Source organism: Lissotriton helveticus, chromosome 1_1 (genome assembly GCF_964261635.1).
Source record: "Lissotriton helveticus chromosome 1_1, aLisHel1.1, whole genome shotgun sequence".
In the NCBI taxonomy this organism is placed as follows: domain Eukaryota; kingdom Metazoa; phylum Chordata; class Amphibia; order Caudata; family Salamandridae; genus Lissotriton; species Lissotriton helveticus.
The window spans coordinates 712,973,203-712,998,920 of NC_136057.1; the positions used below are offsets into that span (position 1 = coordinate 712,973,203).

Consider the following 25,718-nt stretch of genomic DNA (forward strand, 5'->3'; position numbering starts at 1 on the left):
GCCTGCCTCCAGTTGCATTTAAAATCTTTCAAACCCAAATGCTTTATGGATAGAGGTTTCTGGGTTCAGAATTTCTTTACCAGAATTGCTCCTGGCAACAGCTGAAATCTGGAACTCTAAACCACTAGAAATTAGTAGCCAGCCCTCCCAGATCACATTCAAAAGCAAGTAAAAACACATATTTCTGTCTTTCCCCGGATAACCATGAGGCCCCTCTTCCCCTTGTCAACCATACAGGATACAATTCTGCTAATGCTCCAATGTCCTATTAAGGGGCGATTCCGATCTCGGTCGGAAGGTCTCCGAATCGGGTGCGGCATTAGCGGGTCAGATTCGGAGCCTGAATTTCCATCCGGTTCGTACACGGGACCGGACGTCGAAGTACGATGCGAACAAGCGCGAAATCTCCGTCCGAATCGTTTCTGGGTCCGAACCGCTCCGTACGGCTCGGCCGTAAGCTAACCATGTCGCGCAATGGAGCCGAATTCCGACCGAGCAAGTACGATGCTCAATTCTGACAGCCGGATCGAGTCGGAGCTTCCGGCTCACAATAGCTCCTGGAGCTGGACTTTGGGGGTCCGCATCGGACCCCCTGTTACCCGCAGCCTTACGGCTCAGACACTGGGTCTTCCCAACACAGGCAGGTAAGGTGCGGATGGCACCAACGCATACCCACTGTAGGGGGTGCACTTGTCTGGAACGTACCCATTCAGTCAATGGGAGCCCATGTACGCGTTGTACGACCGGCTCCCATCGACTTCAATGGAAGTCCGACCGAAACGAGTCCGACAGCATACGACCACATCGTACTTGCTCGGTCGGACTGCAGGAGTCCGGATCGGTCGGAAAACATCCCGGATCCAGCTCGGTCGAAGTGATTTCCGACCCAGATCGGAATTGGCCCATAAATGTCTCCGTTTTATTGCTGTGCTTGCACTGTGCTATACACTTTAATTCTGTTCTATTTGTGGGTTGTCTTCTCCTGTTGCTCTATATTCTCATCCTATTATCTGTAATGGTCCACATTAAATTTAAAGTGCCTGAACACACCCAGGTGCTAGTTAATCATATGGTAATTTAAATATAAAAATAAATACAATAGCTCTTCTGAATTCTTCCATGATCATGTTCCTGTGAGAAAGTTCATCTACGTGGCATGAATACTTACTGCACGAAAGTGCTACCTTTTGGCCAAATAACAGGGAGGTGGCATCTGAATGACCTCCGGCATCAGCCCAGGGTCAGCATGCTAAGTGTAGTCAGGCATTATTTTAAGGTTAGAAAGTGGTCTGGAAGAGCTAGATTGTGGGAAGTTTGCAAGTAGGTGGATCCTTTGGCTGCATCTGATGGACCTGATATGTAAACAAGATAGAAGTCTTGAACCATGAAATCGACGTGGGCCAGTAGGAGAGGCACTTTGTGTACCCTTCTAAATCTGCAACACTGCTGCTTTTAGTGTTACTCAGGAAATCCTAGGACCAATCCAACATATTATCACTTCAGCCGGAGGGTCAATGTTTGGTGAATTTTCCATTTCTGCCCTCTTCTAAAATCCCTTCAAAGCCATTTTCAAAGCTCCACCCATCAGGTACTATTGATGTTTTCAATTAAATGATCTGTTCCTAAAAAAGAGCACCCCACTCCTTTAGCAGTTCTTAGATGTGTTACTTTATGGATTTTTGGGCCTTTGAATCCTAGTTATTTTAACTACAATTATTTTATTTCAATCCTAGTAACTTTTTTATCCTCTAAATTTACTGCAGTGAAGATATCATAGGATTTCCAAATATAACTATTTTGTTTTCAGTAATTATATTTAATTAACAGCATTAAGCTGTTCTGCTTTGATATGATATGATGATATGATAAAATTATTTGTTGAGCGCACGTTCACCAGCGGTTTATTGGCGCTTGGGCAGAGAGGCATTGACAGATGCGGCGGGAGGTAACTAGTTATAGGCCTTGGAAAAAGCCATGTTTTGAGTGATTTCCTAAACTGAGGATAGGAGGGGATTTGGCGCAATCCCAGTGAGAGGGTGTTCCAGAAATGTGGTGCCAGGGGCGAGAATCTTAAATCGCCGTGTTTTTTTCGTTTAAATAAACAAGTGGGTCAATAAGTTCAAATTGGACGAACGTAGGTCATGAGGTGGGACGTAGCGCTGTATTCTGGTAGCGATAAAAACAGGTCCGTGGGAGGACAAGGCTCTGTGAATCAGGCAGCCAAGTTCGAAGAGGCTGCGCTGGGTTACTGGGAGTCAGTGCAGACTCTTAAGCAGGGGTTTGGCGTGGCAGAATTTTGGCTGGCCGTAGAAAAGCCTAGCGCCTTGATTCTGTACCATTTATAACCGGTGTGATTGATATGTAGGGATTCCGGCATACAGCGAATTGGCGTAGTCGATACGCGACATTACTAGGGCCAGAGTGACATGAATAAGAGCCTCAAAGGATAGGAATCTGCTTATTTTCAGAATTCTTCGCAAGTGGAAGAAGCAGACGGAAACCACTAAATTATTTTGGGCCTTCATGGTGAGATTACTAATAATTGTAATACCTAGGCTCTTGACAGAGCTGACTGGAGAAGGCGGGCATCCCAAGGAGGGGGGCCAAAAGTTAGAGTTCCACGGATTAGCTGAGGACCCTGTGAGGACCAGCTCCGTCTTGTCGGGGTTAAGCTTTAACTGGTTTAAGTTCATCCAGTTGCTGATGAAGTTCATGGTTGATTGAAAGTTCTCCATAGAGGAGGGTGATGAGTCAATGTTAAAAATAAGCTGGAGGTCATTAGCATAATTAAAAGTGACTACTTCTCTCTTCCGGAGATCAAAATTCAGGGGAAGGATATACAGATTAAAAAGTAAGGGGGAGAGAGAGGACCCCTGGGGGATCTTGCAGGTCAGTCTTTTTTCCCTGAGGAAAAGTTGGAGAGAAGAACCGCTTGATAGCGATCTTTAAGAAAGGAGGTGATCCACCCCAACGGAAGGCTTCGGATGTTGGCGCTCTCGACCCGGTCAATCTGAAAATTGTGGTCGACGGTGTCCAAAGCCGCTGACAATTCCAGGAGCACTAATGCCTGCGTGATGTTCTGGTCAGCCCCCTTTCTGAGTTCATTGTGGACGGCCAGAGCAATAGACTCAGTGGAGTGTTGGGGCCTAAAGCCTGCTTGGTGAGGGTCTAAGTAGTGGGAGTGTTCCATAAATGTACTCAGGCAGTTTGCAACATAAGCCTCCAAGATTTTACCCAGAAAGGGTAGCAGCGATATTGGGAGGAAGTTGCTAAGCACATGGGGGGTCAGTGCCTGCTTTTTTGAGGATAGGTGCAACATCCGCTGTCTTGAAGAGGTTGGGAACAATGCCCGTGGTGAGGGAGTTGTTGAGGAGCCAAAGGGGAGGTTCAGGAATGTGGAGAAATACCTCCCTGGAAATGTGAGGAGGGCAGCTGTCCCTCGGAGAGCCTGAGCGAACCTTTTTAAGGAGGGAAAAGAAAACCTCCTGCGTAATCGGAGGGAAAAGGTCAAAGTGAAGAGGATTACGATAAACATAACCAGGATCAGGGGGTGTGGTGGCCTTGGGGATACTAGTTTTCATATTGATAATTTTGTCAATTAAGTAGGTATTGAGAGAGTCGCAGAGCGTTTGGGATGGGGAGGGTTTAACAGTGACACGGTCGGGTTTCACGAGTTCATCCACAATGGAGAAAGTGTCTTTAGCTTTGTTAGTTGAGTCCAGGATTTTCAGGGAGAAATAATAAGATTTGGCTGTAAGAATGGCAGTTTTATAATCTTTATGGGCTGACGTAAAGATGGATTTTTTGATGGGGCAGTAATCCTGTCTCCACTTGCGCTCAGTTTGGCGCAAGGCAAGTTTCTTATCCCTGAGGTCGTTGGTGAACCAACGCTGAACGTCATGGGGCCTCTTGTTTTTAAGGTTTTTCAGGGGAGCCAGGATATATCTCGCCGAAGCCAACCATACATTGATGTTTTCTGCCTGAGTATGCGTCGAAGCCGGATGGCCCGTGGCTGAGGGGTACAAGACATGGAGGTGGATAAAAAGGTGTAGGGAGTTGTGATGTTTAGCCGGCTCCAGTTCCTGACCATGGAAGAATCTGGAAGAGGGGATTTAGTGGCTGGGGTATTGGGGATGGAAAAATAAATAAAGTGGTGATCATACCATGTGCAGGGAGTGATTTGTAGGTCAGTGATATCGAGATTGGAGGTGCAGGCTTGATCCAGGATATGTCCTTTTATGTGGGTAGCTACTTTAATGTGCTGGGAGAAGTTCATTCCTTTCAGCAAATCAGAAAAACCTGCAGAGCAAGGGCTTTCACGCGGGTCATTTGGCCAGTAGTTGAAATCGCCAATGATCAGGATTCTAGTATGGTTAATCGCCAACTCAGCTATAAGATTACCAAATAATTGTGGGAAGCTGGGAATATGGGCAGGGGGCCTGTAGAATAACGCACAGGTAAATGAGGAGTCATTAGATTCAAACTTAAAAAGGAGGCTGTCAACAGAAGGGATTATTGATGTGGTAAGAGAAGTGAATTTGTGTGACTGGGAAATTATGGCCGCGACTCCCCCCCCCCGCTTTACTCTCGAGCCTGTTGGCCTGGAGGACATAGTACTTGTCCGGGATTGGAGCCAGAATGTCTGGGGTGGATTCTGCTGTTAACCATGTTTCTGATAAAAGTAGTATGTCTGGCTTAATGGTGCCTAGAAGGGTAGACAGACAAAATATTGATTTTTAAATATCGACGTACAATAATGTCGATGTTTAAATATCGAAGGGACAGCATATAGAAGGAAAGTAATATCGATATTTTTAATATCGATGGAACAGAATTTCGAAGGTAAGTAATATCAATTTTGTTTATATAGATGTTAGTAATATCGATGTTACTAATGACGATCTTAGTAATATCGATGTTACTAATATCGATTTTTATATGATTTTTATGTATATTATTACGAATTTAATATGTATTTTTTTTAATGTAATTTAGGTACATTTTGTATTTTAGTACAGTAGCGGGTTGTGGTTTTATAGGGGAATAGGGTGAGAAGTAATTTAATTATACTAAATTCATTTTTATTTTTTAGGAATTATGAATTGATTTTCATTAATTGGTAATAAATTTTTATTAATTGGTAATCACTTTTAATTATTTGATTAATTGATAATTATATTCTGGAGCGGGTTATGGGTTTATAGGGGAATAGGGTGGGAAGTAATTTGATTATACTAAATTAATTATTAATTTTTAGGAATCATAACTTAATTTTTATGAATTGGTAATTAATTTTTAATAATTGGTAATTCGTTTTTATTAATTGAATAAATGATAATTATGTTCTGTAGCGGGTTATGGGTTCATAGGGAATAGGGTGGAAAATAATTTAAATGTAATTAAGTAATACTTTATTTTAATTATTGTTTTTGTTAATTATATTATTGTTAATTAATTATTAATTGGTAATTAATTATTATTAATTGGTATTTATTATTAATTTCTTTTTACTTAATTATTTATTGGTAATTATGTTTTTAATAATTATGTATTGGTATTTGTAAATAATTTATATTTATTTAATAATACATTTTTTAAACATTTTAAAATATAAATTTATTTATAAGTATATTATTTTTAACTTCTACACTATCCAACACTTTCCCTACTGTTGCCCTCTCTGGAGTGGGAATAGTAATTTTTACCCCTACGCTATCCAACACTTTCCCTACTGTTGCACTCTCTGGAGTTGGAATAGTAATTTTTACCCTTACACTATCCAACACTTTCCCTACTGTTGCACTCTCTGGAGTTGGAATAGTCATTTTTACCCCTACGCTGTCCGACACTTTCCCTACTGTTGCACTCTCTGGAGTTGGAATAGTAATTTTTACCCCTACGCTATCAAACAAGTTTCCATACTGTTGCACTCTCTGGATTTGGAATAGTAATTTTTACCGCTACGCTATCCAACACTTTCCCTACTGTTGCACTCTCTGGACTGGGAATAGTAATTTTTACCCCTACGCTATCGAACACTTTCCCTACTGTTGCACTCTCTGGAGTTGGAATAGTAATTTTTACCCCTACGCTATCCAACACTTTCCCTACTGTTGCCCTCTCTGGAGTGGGAATAGTAATTTTTACCCCTACGCTGTCCGACACTTTCCCTACTGTTGCACTCTCTGGAGTTGGAATAGTAATTTTTACCCCTACGCTATCCAACACTTTCCCTACTGTTGCACTTTTTGGAGTGGGAATAGTAATTTTTACCCCTACGCTATCCAACATTTACTTACTTTTTCAAATTTGTTTTACATTTGTATTCATTTTTATTTATATTATTATTTTATGTGTATGGATTTATTTGTAATTTATAATATTTGTATTTATTTATAAGTTATTAAAATTATTTTTTAAAGTTATTATTAAGGAAGTATAAAATATGTATTATATGTATATGTTTAATTAATTTGTTTATTAAAATGTGTATATTATTTATTAATTTTAAATATTATAACATATTTTTAACTATGTATATTGAATTTATAAGTATTATTTAATTTATATTACATATTTTTTTTATTAAAAAAACGATATTTTTTAATTACGATATTTTTTAAATCAACATTTTTTTTCAATATTTTTGTACTTACCTTGGAGATAGGATGTCGATATTTTTGTAATCGACATTTTTGTTGCGATATTTTTGTAGGTCGATATTTTGAATATCGACATTTTGTCAGACATTCGTCTAGGAGATAGAAAATCTCTAATTGGTGCTAAACCATCGAGCGGATGTTAAGGTACCAAACGGAAAGGTGGTCCTCACTAGATCTGGTAAGAGGGATGGAAGTGTTGGGGAGAGCGGCCCTCGGGCTTGTCGATGGCGTGTGAACAGGATGATAGGAAGTGGAACTACAAGTGATGTTTTTGCGTTACAAAATCCCAAGTTTGTCTGAGATTCTCGTAGTATCTGGATTGATGGCCCACTCCCCCTGAAGGGAATTAAGCTCCGTTGAGGAGTAACAGAAAGGAAAACGGGCATAATGCGTGGCCCCTGGCTCCGCTGGCCGTGGACGGGCGCTGATGGGCTTGCCTTTGGCGCACCTTCGGCGGGCCAGCAGCGCGCCCGCTTAGTGCGTCCGCTGCGTGGCGGAAGGACATTGGCGGATATAGGCTGCAAGCACGGCGCTAATCGCAGTGCTCCGCCACTAAGAAAAGACTGTCTTCCTGTGTCATCCTGAACCATCCGCAACAATCAGGAGAGCTCCGTGGTGGACCGGGGTGCAGGCGGCAAAAGAAGGAAGAAGGCAGAGTAAGTAAAAATTAGTTTAAAAAGCAGAGTGATGTGCAAAGGAGCAACTTTAAAAACAAAGCGTTACTGCAGGAGGCTAGCGGTTGCTATTATTATTGCTGGGCAGAGAACTCACCGAGCCTTACATTTTAAATACTGATCACTGCTGCAGTCTGTCAGCGCGCGTCAGCAGAGCGAGGGAGAAGCACTTTGGCATATATAGGCTGCACGCACGCCGCTAATCGCGGTGCCCCGCCCCCAACTGCCACTAAGAAAAGACTGTCTGCCTGTGTCAGCCTGCACCCTCCACAACAATTGGGAGAGCCCCGTGGTGGACCGGGGTGCAGGCGGCAAAAAAAAAAAGAAGGCTGAGTAAGGAAAAATTAGTTTAAAAGGCAGATTTGTATTGCTTCTGAGGAGAAAATTGCAGTTGTCCTTCTACTACAAATTGAGTCCATAGGTAATTATTCACTATGTAGAATATCTAAATGTATATGGATTTACACAATTTTGGATTATGGAGACATATAATTCCTCTCGATCCTCTAGTTCCTGGGTTGGAAATGAATAGGTTTATAGATTTACTTGAGTGCCTATCTCAATTAAATCAAAATGGAACATCTATTAGATGATGTCGCTGTCAAGACTCCTCCCTTGAAAATAAATGTTGGCCTATAAGATTTGAAAATAGACTCCCTTTGGAAAATTGGATGGTAAGACAAATGGGTACCACTGTTTCCCTTTTTCGGGCTATGCTGAAATACTAGACTTCTTCCACTATCCTGGTATATATACCGGCACTAAAACAGAATCTGAGTCCTTTGGCTGTCATAGGTTTTCTAAGTGTTTGAACAAAGCCTATTATACATTATTTTTTATGTTTGTTAAAATGAATGTCCTATGCCATTCTGTAATATAAAACGAGGAGTTAAATTTACTGGGTGCAAAATACATTTTGCAAAGAATTATTATCAGATTACAGAACACTCAAAATTGCATGGCTTGTATGAACAGAAACTATGCATTTATCAGTTACAAGCATATGTACGTTAGTTAAGGGGCCAATGAAACTGCCAAAGATATATATATATCCATATCAATCTTGGTATTCACTATAACACACATTGGGTGTTACTGGGTGCAAGAGTGACTAGAAATGTGTAAAATCCACAGTGGAAATTCAACTCTTCATTATTATTAGGGGTGTGTCAAATTCCTGTAATTTACTTTCGCTGAATTTTATTAATTTCGGCACAATTATGCTCAATTACATTAAATGCAAATCCATCATGTAGCACTATATTCTTTGCTTAAAATATCACCTTGCAACCAGTTTTGAAAAAAAAAAATATCACCTTGCGTTGATTTTGGAAGTTAGGACACACTTCACTCTACAACAAGGCATGAACAATACTTGTCCTGTGAGCAATGGCCCCTCTCGTTTGGGTCGTTTGCATTGTTCCAGAGCACTGGCAGTAAAATGAAGCATAATTAAATTACCGGATTTTCACATAAAAACATCATGCGAAATCCGCAAAATTATATAAATTACCCCAGCATTATATAAATGCTGCCTCAACGTAATTATTACTCATTATGTTAAAAATACTTAGCCATGAATATAAATTGTCTATTTGAAATGCAGAGGCAGACTACATCCAAAAGCTTGTTGATAGGTCACCTAATTCTGCTTAGTCTGACTTCTGCCATGTTCATTCAAACATAATACCAAATCTTGAAGAAATCTTGTCATCAACCCCCTCCAAATATGAAGAAGTCCACAACTACTCTACTGTCAGGCTTATGTGCACAAAACACAAATTGAGACTAAACAGATTCATGGTGTCTATCTTTCATCACAACTTAACGATTGCTGTTGGAGGATCACCCCAGATTTTTACATTTCCTTGCCTTCCTTTGCTCAACCTATTTTTGTTGGCTTTAAAGGGGTGTCCCTCACATCCCGGACCCTTAGCTGGCATCAGAGTGTACTGTCCCTAAAGAAAAGGTGAGGAGCCAGAGGTTTTGAGCATCTGGTGACCACAAAGTGACCTCCTCACGCCGAGAAATGACAGCCCGCGAGAAGTGCCAACACAACCCTACAACAGGCCCTGCTTTTCACACAGACAGCCACCGTCTGTGAGGATCATCAATGCAAGGCTGAAGCAACCAATGCAGTTTGAGCCGACAGTGACAGTCCTCATCAGCTACCATCCCGAAAGTCCTGCAAAAACCAGCTCTTCTTGCTACAGCAGTGACTGTCCGCGTCTCTTGACTTGCTCCTCGAACCAACAACAACTTCTTCGTGGCCCACGTCATCGAGAGCAGCAGCTCCTTGAGTGGATTTGAGAAGGTAAGTCTTTTGCAGACAAACCTGGACCCTGTATACAACCAACACTCCTTCGCAGTCAACCTGAACTTGTGGCTGTCCGTCGGTCCAGTGCGACCAGATAAACGCAAGAGGTGCTTTGAGCTTTTTGGCACTATTTTCACTTAAAACTTAAAAAATTAACATCTCTGGTTTATTGATTGGATTTTTGTTGCTTTGGTGACATTTTATTTATTCAGACTTGCTCTATTTTTCTCAATTGGTCTAGGATTTTTCAGTTGTGTGTTGTTTTCACATTATTGCTGTTTGAATGCTGCCTAAATACTTCACACAATGTCTCTAAGTTAAGTTAAGCCTGGTGAGTTTTGCACCAAGCTACCAGAGCGTTAAACACAGGTTTATTTAGTGACTTTTGTGGTTCAGCCTGACAAGGAGTGTGTTTATTATTTGCATGTGGCTGCTACCCATATCAACTAATAACCCAATTTCTTAAATCGGGGTACATTCTCCATTATGAGCAAGGAAGAACTATCTGTCAACATTAAAAAAAACAAATAAATCACAGAACCAGACGATTCATCTGAAAAGTTACTTCATCTAGTCCGACGCTCCCATTTACAAAGGCTCTAATTCCATTATAAGTAACATTTAGTATCCTAGATTTGATCTGTTTTCCTGTGGACTAATCATATTACTGCAATACACAGCTTTGAGTGCAGTACGCAAGTGCCACCATTTTGTGTCTTATTTTTAAACCAAAGAGGCCGATTCCGATTCGGTAAAATGCCCTCCGAACAGCCGTATGGAGCTTTTTTCCCGTACGAATCGTATACAGAACCGTACCCGTACGTACGATGTAGTACGATGTGTACCCAAAGCAGTTCTCCGTACGAATCGTACCGAAGACCGTACAACTCACTAATCCGTACGAATCGCATTCGTAACGCGCAGTACGCAATGTCAGTACGGATCGAAGCTACATTTTCCAACCCAGCAAGTACGAATCGTATCGACAACACTCCGTATGACTCTTTTTCTACAGTAGCTTAAAACGTCCGTAAAAGCAGATTTTGCCTCAAAATGCATACGAAACGGACCCCCTGGGTATGGTGCATACACCCCATTATTGTAGGGGTACGGTACATCGGGGTACAGTGCGTACACCCCTGTATTTCAGGGGTACGGTGCATATGTCCCCGTGCATACACCCCATGATCGTAGGTGTATGGACCATAGGGGTACGGTTCGTACACCCCAAGGTGCGTATGTGATAGTATTGCCCTCCATATAAATTGCTCATAATTGACGTTTACCGTACGAATCGCGTACACATTACCCTGTCTGGATCGTACTTGGCGGGTTGTACAGCATTTTTACGAACCGTACGGTTCACTGTGCGGGTCGATGTTGTACGTATTTACCCTTCATTTTCGTACGGTTCTCAATGATTCAGACATATTTTCTCGCAACGGATCATACTACGCGATTCGGACAGATTCGTACGATTCGTACGGAAACGGCTACGAATACGATTCGTCGTACGGATTTGTTTCCCGAATCGGAATCGACCCCAAAGTGTTTCACTATCTAAGCCTTAAATACGCAGGGTTTCTAAACATTAACGTTGGTAATTACAAAATCTGTAGGCTGCCCTACTCGATAAATAAAGTAGTAGTTACCGTGTGAGCCACTTTTAGGCCAATCGGAAAGCATCTATTATTCCCGACGTCACGCGATGTGTTTTTAGGTCAGGCAATCTCTTATTACTTGGATAAACCTAAATTATTCCTCAGAGTATTCTAATCAAAATGCTTAGCCACGCCTTTTTTCCTCGGAGCACAAAGCTATTTAGGGCATGGCATCTAACGAGAATCAGGAAGATAATATGCATCTAGTTGCAGCAAAGGGAAGATAGTCTAATGTCTCAAGATTGAAGGCTGTCAGAGAGCCATTGGTTTCAGGCTGGTGAGGAGCTTTGAACATATCAAACGGAAAGGAGCGCTACCTCGTGAAAGGTACAAACATTATAGGTTGTGCCATTTACATGTAAGGGGCGCACGGATTTGGGTCACTTTTACTTTAGAGAGTAATTCAATGCACCCAAAGGACTTTTTTTTTGTTTTTTTTAAAGATGCCTTTGGAAAGAACTTCTCTACACAGCTCACACATACTGTGAGAACTGTCTCCCTAGGGTGTTTCACAAGTTTATTTGCTTGTGTATAACAGGTTTTTTCTTTTTTACCTTTGCAGACATTTGAGACCTGCTGCCATCGTGGTGCATGAAGGGGTTTGCTACTTTATTACATGAGCTTTATTCATATGGACATTAGGAGCAGTAATGCCTTTCTTCCTTCCTTCCAGTAAAGCGTTTTACATTGATTGGACGAGCCAAGGGCTTGAGATGGGATCCTCTACGCAGCCCACACTGCTCTTCAGACTCGTGTGGCACCATATATAGTCTGCCTAGGGTTTCACTTCTAGAGAGAAGGATGTAGCCCTGCAGAACATGGGTCGGTAGACATCTTCTGAAATGTGCATGCTTGCGTTGAGGTAATATCTACAAACAAGGTCGGGTCTGTGAACGAGGCAGCTGCTGTTGAAGGGTAGACAACACAGAAGGGGGTTTGGTAGACCCAGGCGCTACCTCATTAGGACTTACCCATGCTGTACTGTATAAAACATAGGCATCTTGCAATGGGTTTTCCTGTCCCTAAGTATCTCTGTACAGAGTAGATTTCATCAAATGAATATACTCCTGACAGAAGAATCAGAGGAACACATATTTTTGAACCGAGGTGACAGCTGAAACCCTCAGAGGGAGGCTATGTGAGCATATCCTTTATCGAAGGTCCTAACAGGCACCCTTCCCTCTATTTGTCTCATTGTAGAGAAAAAGCAAACCACACATAGCCCTGATGTGAGAAGCAAAAGTTCATATTTTGTAATATTGAGGTCAGACACCTCAGGAGGAGAGTGGTACGAGGCTATGACAAAAGGCGTGCTGCACTGCAATACCTTTACTTAACTTGACATTGTATGACATCTTGACATGCTTCTCGGGGCTGGGTTACCCCCTGCTATCTCTTAAAAACTTGAGATCATGAAAGGCAACTGCAGGAACAGCAGCACTACCTTCCCCTTTCACACTCAATTGATTTACAGGACACACCAAGTTGACATGCTTTGTGCCTGTGGATCGGGTTACACAAGGCACCCAAACAGACTGAAATTGGTCTGGGCTTGCTTGTTCCCATTAACAGGGGACCTGGCCTAGCAGATCAGACTGGTCTGCTTCTGCTGGACCAGGACTAATTTTCGTAGGGCTGGCTCCTATCGGAGGTGGTAGTGTGGGCTAAAAACGAATGACTGATTTGTGGACTTGGCTAATTACCAGTGGCTGAAATTAATTAAAGCAATCCACCCATCACTTTTTTGTTTTTTTGAATTTTGTGAACGACACCCAGTACCTTTCAGGTTGGAGAAAGATCTTCCATATGTAATAAAACCAACTCATTCTGTATGACCCTTCTTTTTCTAGAAAATGTAGTGGCTGTCCATATCTACATTCTACTTGACTCAACAGCAGTAAAACAAAAATGTCAGACATAAGAGAATTTCACCTCACCCACCATCAACCATTTTGCCAAATAGTATGAACAATGCTTCCACATTCAGCTGAGGCCAAATCTTTGAATATATATATATATTGTTTAATCAATTATCCTTTAAGCCATGTGGCCAATAGTTTGGCAAATAAAGTACATTTTCAACCAATTGCTCGCTCAAATAAACTCCAGCATTAACAAATCCTGATATAGAAAACTCCTTTATCTTTGCTCATCTGAAGTCAGAATTAGTAGGCTAGTCTTTCTGTAAATAAAATGCAAAAATTATGACACCCGTCAAGGCAGCCCATTTAAAACTAGGGTTAATGCCAAAAAACACACACGGGGAGAATGTATGGAGAACTGGCTACTTATCAAACAATGTGGTAATTTCGATGTGCGTTGTGCAGCCCACGTAGCCAATCAGCCAATAAGCCCTATATTTCTGAAGGGTGCTTAGATAATTGCATATTAAATGCACAGCTGTGTATGATCAACTAGACAGCTTCTAAACGTAGACCAGTCTCTCTACTTTTCTCACAAAAAAACCCACACACCCCAAGTGCAGGACATCTCTATCTCTCGACATCCTTCTGTTTATAGAGTCTGCCTGTACTACACCTTGATATCTAAGATACGTTCCAATCCGGCATTGTCAATGGCCAGCCCGTCTATCTCGCTGTATCAAATCACCCACAGCCAGCCTTCTGTCACATTGCATACTCTTTAAAACATCTTATATCACTACATACCCTTTAGAACTTCTGTTTTTCCTTGCATCATTATGACCTCAGGACACCCCCCACGCCGCACGGCTCGCCCGCGGTGCCCCCTCGCTGCTGCTCGTTCTCCCTGCTCCCTCTTTTGGCCCGATTTTCGTGCTCACTGTTTGTTTCCTGTACTTGCTCCGTTTTGGCCCGATTTTCGTGCCCACTGTATTTTTGTTCCTGTACTTGCGTTTTGAAACTTCTGCCTTTGTATTTACTTGTGCTTTTTGTTTAGCGTGCCTCGCTAATCCCTCTAGTGCCCCCACCCGCTCCCCGCTTCCCGCCGCTGCTCCATCGCGGCCCGCCCCCTTTTCCTTACTGTACCCGATTGGCCGCCCGCTCCGCCCTGCCACTTCGCCTCATATGGAGCCCGCGCATACGCGCAGCGGGCACGCCAAACGTGCGCCGAAAGCCAGCCCACACGACGGACCTACGACGCCGCCACCCTCAATGCACTCAACCCCGGCCGGAACCCCACCTGCTACCGAGCCACCCCGAAATGCACCCACGGACCCTTCACCTGCCAAGCCTGCAAGTTCACCTGCATCTGGACCTGCACCGCACCCGACAAGCCGAGCAGCAGCAGCAACCACCTCAAGTGCATCCTGCTCAACACCCGCTCCGTCCACAGACACGCTGTCGAACTCTGGAACCTGCTTAACACAACATCACCAGACGTCACCTTCCTTACAGAAACCTGGATGAACGCCTCCTCAGCGCCTGACATCGCCATAGCCATCCCGGACGGATACAAGATCACCCAGAAGGACCGCGTCAACCAGACTGGAGGAGGCATCGCCATCATACACAAGAACACCATCCACATCACGACCAACCCCGACGACACCTTCACCGCCACCGAACACCTCCACTTCCAGATACACACCGATCCCAACACCACCCTCAGAGGAACCCTCATCTACAGACCCCCGGGACCACGCACACAATTCAGCGAAGACATCGCAGACTTCATCAGCCCATGCGCCCTCCCCTCCGCTGACTACATCCTCCTAGGGGACCTCAACTTCCACCTGGAGAACAACAAAGACAGCAACACCACCACCCTGCTGGACAACCTCGCCAACCTCGGACTCAAGCAACTGGTGAACACCCCCACCCACTACGCCGGCCACACGCTTGAGCCCGTCTTCTCCTCCAGCAAGTACATCTCCTTCAGCCACTCCACCGGACTCCACTGGACTGACCACAGCTGCATCCACTTCAGCTTCAGAAGAACAACGACCCACCACCACCCGCAACAGATTCCTCGCAGGAGCTGGAGCAAGATCACCACCGAGCAGCTCACCACCTCCCTCTGCCAGAACCCTCCCGCCAGCACAACGGACCCCAACGAAGCAGCCAGCAACCTCACACAGTGGCTCACCAACTGCGCAAATGATCTAGCACCACTGAAGAACCCTCCCAGCAGACCCGGCAGCAAGAAAGCCTCCTGGTTCACCGACAAACTCATGAACTCCAAGAAGAACTGCCGCACCCTCGAGAAAGCCTGGCGCCACGACCAGACCACAGACAACATGACTGCCCTCAAGCACGCCACCCGCAAACACCACCAGCTGATCCGCACCACCAAGAAGACAGAATTCACAGAACGACGGGACAACAACGCCCCCCACCACCACCCTCTGCGTCTGGACCCCGGTCAGCACCGAAGACACCACCAGCACGATGAACACCATCCACTCCGGCTCACCAACCGACCTCTGCCCCCACCACGTCTTCAACAAGGCCGACTCCATCATCGCACCCCAACTCCGGGACATCATCAACACCTTCAACACCGCCACCTTCCCGGAGATCTGGAAGCACGCTGAGCTCAACGCCCTCCTGAAGAAACCAACAGCAGACCCCCCCGACCTCAAGAACTAACGCCCCATCTCGCTCCTCCCTTTTCCTGCCAAAGTCATCGAGAAGACCGTCAACAGACAGCTTGCCGCCTTCCTCGAGACGAACGGATCCCTCGACCCCTCGCAGTCCGGTTTCCGAGCCAACCACAGCACCGAGACCGCCCTCATCGCAGCCACTGACGACATCAGATCCCTGCTCGATAACGGGGAAACAGCGGCCCTCATCCTCCTGGACCTCTCTGCAGCGTTCGACACTGTCTGCCACCGCACCCTAGTGCAGCGCCTCAGCAACATCGGAGTCCAAGAGAAGGCACTGGAGTGGATCATCTCGTTCCTCGCCGGAAGAACCCAGAGAGTCCGCCTCCCCCCGTTCAGATCCGAAGCCACCGAAGTCATCTGCGGCGTACCTCAAGGATCATCGCTCAGCCCAACCCAACCCTCTTCAACGTCTACATGAGCCTTCTCGCAGCCATCGCACGCAAACACAACCTCAACATCATCTCCTACGCCGACGACACCCAGCTGATCCTCTCCCTCACCAACGACACCGCCACCGCCAGAACCAGCCTGCACGAAGGGATGAAAGACGTCGCCGAGTGGATGAAGAACAGCCGCCTGAAACTGAACTCAGACAAGACGGAAGACCTCATCCTAGGATCATCGCCCTCCACCTGGGACGACTCCTGGTGGCCCCCTGCCCTGGGCACCACTCCCAAGCCAACGGACCACGCACGCAACCTGGGCTTCATCCTGGACTCCTCCCTCTCGATAACCAGACAAGTCAACGCCGTCTCATTATCATGCTTCAACACCCTGCGCATGCTCCGTAAGATCTTACAATGGATACCCACCGAAACCAGGAAGACGGTCACCCAGGCACTCGTCACCAGCCGACTGGACTACGGAAACACCCTCTATGCCGGAACCACAGCCAAACTTCAGAAAAGACTCCAGCGCATCCAGAATGCCTCCGCACGACTCGTCTTGGACGTCCCCCGACACAGCCACATCTCGGGCCACCTGAGAGACCTGCACTGGCTCCCCGACAGCAAGAGGATCACGTTCAGGCTCCTCATCCACGACCTGGGCCCCAAGTACCTCAACAACCGCCTGACCTTCTACGCGCCCACCCGCCAGCTACGATCGACCAGCCTCGCCCTCGCCGCCGTACCGCGCATTCGCAAAGCCACCGCCGGGTTAAGATCCTTCTCCTACATTGCAGCCAAGCCATGGAACTCCCTCCCCATCCACCGCCGGCTGACCCAGGATTACCTTTCCTTCAGGAAGCTCCTCAAGACCTGGCTCTTCGAGCAGTAGCGGACCCCTCCCCCACAGCGCCTTGAGACCCTACCGGGTGAGTAGCGCGCTATACAAATGTCCATGATTGATTGATTGCTTGATTTTATATATATATATATTCTTTTTTTACTACTGTACATTGCTTTTCTGTGTTAGTGGTAATTATGCTTTATTTTTCCCATTGCACAATTGTAAGGTTTCCATTATTTTATGTAGTTTTCCAGCTTGTGACTTTAGTATCTGATTTTAATAAGATTTGATTTTTAACATTTTGTCATTTATGTCTATGGGGAATTAATTTTAGCAAATCTAATCCAAGGATTTGACAGATTCAGGATAGACCATGGACTTCAGTAAATATCATGGTGCAATGTATTTGGTGCCTATCATGCTGTAAAGGATCCAGCATTTGCTGCAGGAAATGTGCATCAGAAAGACCGTGTTTGCATATCTATTCAAATGCTCTAAAATGCAGTGAATGAGGAAAGCTTGACATATTAACACTGTGTATATGCATACCTAGATGAAGGGAAATCTGTTAAAAGAAATTGGTATATTTGCCTTATCAGGCTGTAGTACTTTATATTTTTGAAGCGCCATCTGGTAGAATGGACGAAAGCACCTCTGTCCTTGAATTAAATCAATTTAGTTCAGCCTCTAAACGTGTGTCATGGTTTTGACTACATTTCCACTGAGGATTCCAAGCTGTCAGATGCAATTCACACACTAAGAGATATGGCCTGGCTGTATGCAAACATCAAAATAAACCTACCGCAAGTGACAATCCAGTACAGTCATCAGACACAACACAGATAAGGAGGACATGAAAGGAAGAAATAATAATTAAAACATCAACACGCTTGCAAACATTAGAACAAGACATGGAGAAATGACCATTGGCAGTTACATCAAATAAAAGAGCATTTTGTATTCAAGATGTTTCCTGCAGCAGGGCCATTTTTTGATTATTTATGAACGACACCTCCAGAACATATTTCTTTATGTAAGTATACATTTTTAGGGTTCTGTATTTTAGCGGGACTATTGTTTCCAACACACATCATATACTTTGAGTGGGCTTAGGTTCAGTCCCTTGCTCATGATTGGATCGCTCTTTTTGTCCATCTCTGGTGTCTGATCTTAATTAAATGATTTTCCTCCCTACTCTTGTGTTTATCCCACCCTAGAGCTTTTGGTCTCACAATGTTCTGATAGGATACGTTGCATCCTTCCCCTGCAGCCTTTAGGGCACTTTTTTTTCTGTCTCAGCACGCAATATAAGTGCATGTTTTTCCTTGCTCTCTCCTCTCCTCCACTTCATTTCTTTTATAATGTTTTTCCTTTTGGGCACAGTAACTGCAAAGTGCTACTAGCTTTATAGCTGCTAAGTGCTATATGACCACTCACTCCCTTTTTTGCACTTACTGACAGCTGCAAAGTGCTACTGGTTCCTCACATGCTTTGTTCTTAAACTCACACACCCCAAACAAAAATTGTTGGATTGCATTATAAAGCGTGCACATGCTTGTGTCATTATGAGCATGCAAGCATCATTATGCCAGCATGCTCATGCACAATAATGAATGCGAACGCATCTGTTACTATCTTGACATTTTTTTTCATTAATAGAAAAATTATTGGTCTTACTTGTGCATGCATTTCGAGACATGTATTTGCACATGAATTGCTTAAAGCATTTGCAAAGCCAACTAGTCAGCATTTTAGAGCCGAGATCTATTAGCCTTGTTAAAGCTTGTTTAATGTTTTTTTACAAAATTGTATTTTAAATTATTGTCCATTATTAGAAAATCTAATTTAACATAATTAAAAGTAGAGCGTGGCACCAAGCTCGTCTAAAAATGTGAATCAGTCTCACCATAATCCATAATATTCTAAAATATTTTGCAGCATTTACGTCCATTATATGGATTTAGAATAACTTTCTGTGTTTATGTCTCTTTGTCTTCCTTCACTATTTTCCTTCTGCCTTATCTAATAATAATTTCATTGACAAGGGAATGCTTGGTTTTCGTATGTGCAATTATGGTATTGGTGTGTGAGGGTCTGTTGTAAATATGTGTAGATGACAAGAATTTAATGTACAAAAAACGTAAAGAAAAGTACATTCTTAGCTGTGATATAGGATTGTCACTTTCAAGTTACACTTGATCCCAGAGGGTGAAATTTGTGGAATGAGTAGATATCTTATTGGGACACCTTAAAAAACACAGCTTCGTGTTTGAGGGAGCATTTGAAAAGCGACCAGTGTGCTGCAAAAGTAATATGGCAGTCTGGTTGCTCTGTGATTGGAGCAGGAAAAGCTTTCTTGAACCTGCCACTGGGGGGAAATAACAACCAGCAGTATAAAACTACAGCTCACAGAAAAGTGTGTCTTGCATGAGGCCCCAATACAAATACTGTTGTGCTATTTTGAGTCAGTGAACAGTAAGAGTGCCACAAGCCTAGAAATTAATTTACATTGCAGAAGCAGGGCCTATACACGGAAAACACTTCTGCATCATTGCCTAGGCGCTAGGTGTTACACAGGCAAAGAAAGACCTCTGTTTCCAACACCCCTGTCTTCAGTTCTAACTTCGTTTGGCGACGAATGACCTTGTTCTGAGTGAGCGACCTGTTATCAATCTTTGTTTTTAAATAAACTGCTAATGTATTGATTTAAAAAATGGCATTGCTTCAGAATAACACTCCACCAAATTTAAAAGGCACTGAAATGTTTTAATATGTTAGTATAAGAGGGGTCTTGGCCACAATGTGCATGTCTCCCGAATAACATTTGCACATATACTAGATTTATGGAAAGTTCACAGAGAGGATTTCATTGTGTTATCGTTAAAGCGAGGTTTGCAGTAATATTTTTGTAAGGCAGTGTGTCTGTGCAACCAACAGCCTTGATATATCATCATCTCCTGTCTGGAAACGTTTACGATCTAAGATTTATTGGTCATCTTTCCAGGCCATAACAAATGCAATACAAAATCCAATAAAACATGGAATAATAAAACGAACAACCGTGATAACTTTGGCTCAAATAAAAACATTCAACCTAAAATACTATGCATTCTTTCTGGAAATGCAATGCTCCTTTGTTTTATTTGTTTGCTTGACTCCCTAAAAAACGAAAACAGTACACATCAGCATTGTCCTAAAGAAAACATTTTCAATTACTGTATTTGTTTTTGCATGAGCACGAGCCATCATTTCACTGTATTAACTGAAATGTTGCATTTCTTTAGCGAACATTTTAAATATTGAAATATATATATATATTGTGCAGCCTTTAAAGGCTTCCATGCCTTCGCTATAAATTGTACATGCCATGGGTAGTGGCTGTTGACATTTCTTTTCGAATCAGTAAAAGTGCAGAAGTTCACAGAAATAGCATTCGGACTCATTCTCGCCCTCAAGCATTGGGGACAAGTGGATGCTTTTTTAGTTTTCTCAAAAACAATCTAATAATAGCATCAGTGTTGACCAAGAGAAATACAAATATGAAAATGTGTGAAGCTCCATAGTAAAGACTAGAAATATTATTATCTTGTAAAGTTGAATACCTGGCAAACTGTGTGGTCGTGGATACTTGTTATAAATATCGAGATGTAATCAGTCCCATTCAAGTTGATGTAAAATCTGCTCATCTGAACGCCTATGATTTGAATTTTAAACTTCAGTGGATAGAAAACTTCAGAAGGGCTACGTGCCCAAGGCTTATAAAATATAGTTAAATTCTCCAGTAGGACAGATGTCGCCCAACAGAGAAGTTACAAGATAACACCGTATGGAACAGAATTGTCATTAACTCTTTGAGGAACATTACTAATCTTTTTAGAAATAGATTTTTAATTTAACATATCTAATAAGATTAACTGAAAACTGTAAATTGTGATTGTTAAGTAATAGCAGTGTGTTTAGTTTAACATGTCTGTGTTGATTGCATTTGACAGTTACTACAACTCTACCAATGTATTTATTGTATGTCAGCTACTTTCTCATTTTGTCTGCTTTTCTTCCATTATGCTCATCTTTCTGGCCTTACTGAGAAACCCCCCACCAAATACTTTCACTTTGTACTCCAGCTGGTGTAAAATAGTGGATGTAAAGCAGCCAGCAGCCATAAATGAGCACTTACAAAGAGCAATTTTCCGATGCCCTAAATGTTCCTCACTGAGAGCATGCTTTCCCCATCATCCTGATCCCTGAATTCTTTAATGAATTGTTATTTGCCAAGAAACCTCCATATTTTCTGGGAATATTATTTGACTCCGAATTAATGTGACTCCCTTAGATCAATACTGTCACTAAAACCTTTGTACTTAACCTTTAACAACTTTGCATTGGCCTCTCATACTCCCACCCACAATAGGACCGTGTCTGCGGGCTTTGTACATCTACAGTACTATGCCTGCCAAATGCATGCTATCCACCAGTATATCTATAATGATGATAGCCAGCTAAAAGATAATCGCAGAGTGGCCGTCTCTTGCTGGCATCACTTTGACACTGCCACTCGGGTTAAAATGTGATTAAAACTCTTACACTCATCAAAAAATCTGCCCTTTCGAAAGCCCATTCAATTTGATAAATGTAATTCTTATATGCCAACATATTCTTATACCCAAACTGTTCAAAGCATCCTCTCTTCTTAGCACATGAGATAGCCACTTGTTCAGAGTAGGCGAGCCTCAGATATGAATCATACCAATGCTCAGCTCAGCACTTTCATCTCCCTGTTAGGATGCAAGCTAATCTTTCCTCTTCTTCTCGTCTTCTTAGGGAACTGCCCATTCTCATTGTAGCAGTTGCCCAGGGCTCGACGTGAACTGTACAATTTACACCATTGTGTTCAATCTATAGCAATGATTTTCATGTGATACACACTCACTCAGGCCCACAATGCTTTTCATAGTTTTACTCTAATGGATATCACAATCCCTACATGTATTTTGCCTTATAATTAACTACGCAATTTCAAGTTGTAGCTGATTTGTAGCAGGTAGTGAGACTGTATTGTATTCTCTCCACCCTGCTATTCATGCTATGTATTAATTGCTTGGATCAACACTGTGTGAAGCTCTTAAAGGTATACCATGAGTCGGATCACAACTAATTTCTGCCTTATTATAAGCAGATGATGTGGTACTTTTTTGAAAAAAAACTGCTCTTGTCTTTCAACTACTCATTAAATTCGTGAATATTATGAACAAGTTAGATCTAAGTACTAATTATAAAAAATCCTATACTGTGATTATATGTCCAGAGTGAAGGAAAAGCGAGGAAATATGTTTTAGAAAGTTGTGAAATCACAAGAGTTGAGGCCGAGCCATATAGGGGGTGCTTTTTGATTGTAAGGGATCATGTACTCCGCTCATTGCCACCAAAAGAAATTTGATGGCATGGATCTTTTCAGCCCTTTTTGACTTTGCCACATGACTGGGGTACAAGCCTATCAAGGCACTCTTAAAATGTATAATAAAAAATATGTCTCAGCAGTTAATCATAGCAGTGACATTTGGGGTTCTGTGGCACATCAGATCTACAAGATGTAGAAAATAAATATCAGAGGGGACTGTAATCCCTAACCCAAATTACCTCTTCTTTTATCTTGCATGAAGAGCTTAGTTTCAGACATATCTCAGATATGTTAGACCTACATCATTTAATGAGATGGATTTCGGGTTGGCTAAATTGGGAAACAGGGCTCGACCTGGCAATGGTGAGGGATTGGAAGAATTTGGAGGGGGGAGAAAGAGTTCCTTGGTTGAAATCCAATTAATCAGTATTTACCGAACAGGGTTGGCCAGAACTATATTTTTAACTAATTGTTAAATGGGATTTAGTTGGGATTTAGTTGGATAAAAAGACATTTTATGTCCATGCACAGGAGAAAAGAGAGGTAAAAGAACTGAGTAAGCCACTTGTACATGCACATGCCGACCTGAGAATTACTCCATCTATTGAGCCATGTTTGATCTCAGTGACTGACCGTAATATATTTAAACTAGATTCAAGTTAAATTTCAAATATTCCTTTTTGCCCTATCCAAAGGGATGGAATTGTGTAGAAAATCTGTGGCCTTGTAATTGTGATTCATTTTCAGATCAGGAAACCATGCACTGTATTATGTTTTGAAGGCACTATATCAAATTGAATAAAACTTATGTTTTAGCCCTATTGAATAGGATGAACTTTAATCAGGTTAGGCCAGTACTGGCTTGTTTGCAAATGCTACCTAATGAATTTGTGTTTATTAAAATCAATGCCTTTTTATCTTTAAAAAGTAAATTAAGACCCATGAAGGACAATTAGATAAATGACAATGTTTGCTGAAACGGTAGTTGATGGATGATTGATGTTTTATTGTTTTAGATATGTGACCGTCTTTTTACTATATGCATTGCTGTTTATGATATGCTGCTATCTGTTGTATTAATAAGGAAGTGTTTACTTTAACATGCTTATTCTCAATGTTTCCGGTTTCATATTTTATTTTGGTTTTACATCTTTTATGCTTATTATTAATGGATTCAAGAATTACTTGAGGAGGACAGAAACTTGTAAAACCTCCTTCCAAATAATGTCCATTTTTTGGTTGCATAAATGCCAGCAATGAGCCCCATCTTCAACTGGCCCTCCATTCTGTTGTGCAGCAGAGTATGAGGCCTTAAATAAGAAAGCAATGGCGACCACAATTGTAGGTGTTAATACAAGCTAGATATACTTGAAAAGAATTTAGATGGACATGCTTGTGACTTTTAATCAAGTGGTCTGTGGTCAGTGAAGCAAAAATCAGAAATAGATTTGAAAAACGTATGGGACCGACAGGACGACCTATTGAGCAGAGGAAGCCTGATACTACGTAGAATTTGTGATGCTGCAGCAGGCAGGGAAATGACCAGGCAAGATGCATTTGGTGATCCTTGCTGGACATTGTTAGCAATAGCTAGATAGAAAAAAAGAAACTCATTAATTATTTTCGATTGATTTTGAAAGTCTCATAGGTGCAAACAATTTCAGCAATAGTTACAAAGAGTGATCAAAGGATCTAAAAAGCACATTACCTGATCCTTCATGTTCTTCCCTAAATCTTTGACGTCTTTCATATTCATTGCATTCTTTCCTCCCTTCTCCTTCCCCTTCTTCTTGTTCTTCTTTTTGAACAAACATTTCTTGCAGACGCAAAAGCAGCAGGTAAGAATCAAAACAACCGCTACAATGGCAATGGCGATCAAGGCCCACGGTGGCACTGTAAAACAAGAAGAGGACTTATTATATCAATACCTTGTATTGTTCTTCCTAATTGAAAGAATACTTAGAAGAGCAGTGGTACAGAAGCACATTATAGGGCAATAAACAGCTGGACTTTAAAAGTACTAAATGCATTAAACTTAATAACATATGTAAGGAGTGATCACTTTTTTGCTGATCTTTTCATAAAGACACCTTATACAAATCTCCACTCATGCATGGTCTACAGGAAAGCCATTTATGGTAAAGAAAAATATCCCACTTGCGAGTTATATGTGACAAAACATAACAAGGCAATAAAAACATTCCATACAGACCAGATTACTGATATAGTTTCCCCATTGCATATGGAATAAAGTACTTCATTCTGTACATCACAGGAACCACAGCCTGCCACTGAGGAGTTTTGATTCCATACAGCTACGTGAGGCTGCAGGCTTAGTTAGCATCCAATATCTTTCATAATGCAAAGTAAGCAGGTATTTTATTTCATAAAATACCTGATGCCACCTCTCCCTGTAACAATTCTCCTGTCCAGTTTGCCCGCAGTCTGATACCCTCTGCTGCCTGTCTATCTGCTGTCCTTTTTTTGTGGCATCTCTGTTCATTTCTTTCTCTATTTTGCCTTTTCTACTCATTTTTCTGCCCTGTTTTGCTTTTTCTGCTTGTTGTTCACCTCTTTCTTTTTCATTTTCTGCTTGTTTTTCTGCCCTTGTTTTGCCATCTTCTGCTCTGTTTTGACCGTTCTGCTGGTTTTTCTGTCCTCTGTTTTGCCTTGTTAGAAATGGTGGTCTCTAGTTGGCAGATGTAGGTACCATTGACCAAATTGGGACCCTTTCTTCTAATCAGGGTAAGGGGAAACCCACTGTTGATAACCCCTGCTTACCCCCTTAGTAGCTTGGCATGATCAGACAGGCTTATCCCCAAGGCAATGTGTAAGGTATTTGCACCAACACCCACAGTAACACAGTGAAACACCACAAATGGACACCACACAGGTTGTTATAAAATTATAGATATCTTTATCTAATTGAGGCACGACCAAAACGACATAAATCTGACATACATAATTAATCTTTCCTTAGAAATGTTATTTTGACTGTTCTTTGTAAAGACAACTCAGTAGTGTCTGCACTCCTTGTGAAAACGTAATCAAAATATCACCACTTGGTTCTCCGGTGTTAACTACAGGGTCTAAACCCTGAAACGTGCCCAGAAAGAAGTGTGACACACAACGGCCCGGTACTGCCGCTAACAGCTGTGCGAGTACCGGCCAGCTGACGCAGTCCCCAG

General features: G+C 42.4%; 1 protein-coding gene across 3 annotated transcripts in view; it reads right to left on the minus strand.

The window, feature by feature from the left end:
• SYT1 (synaptotagmin 1) overlaps positions 1-25,718 on the minus strand; it is a 1,132,258-nt gene that overhangs the window by 641,291 nt on the left and 465,249 nt on the right. For all 3 annotated transcript variants that reach the window (XM_078674249.1, XM_078674248.1, XM_078674247.1), the window contains exon 3: positions 24,239-24,423. In XM_078674249.1, the coding sequence (XP_078530375.1) occupies positions 24,239-24,423 (185 nt within the window). The remainder of the gene's footprint in view (positions 1-24,238; positions 24,424-25,718) is intronic.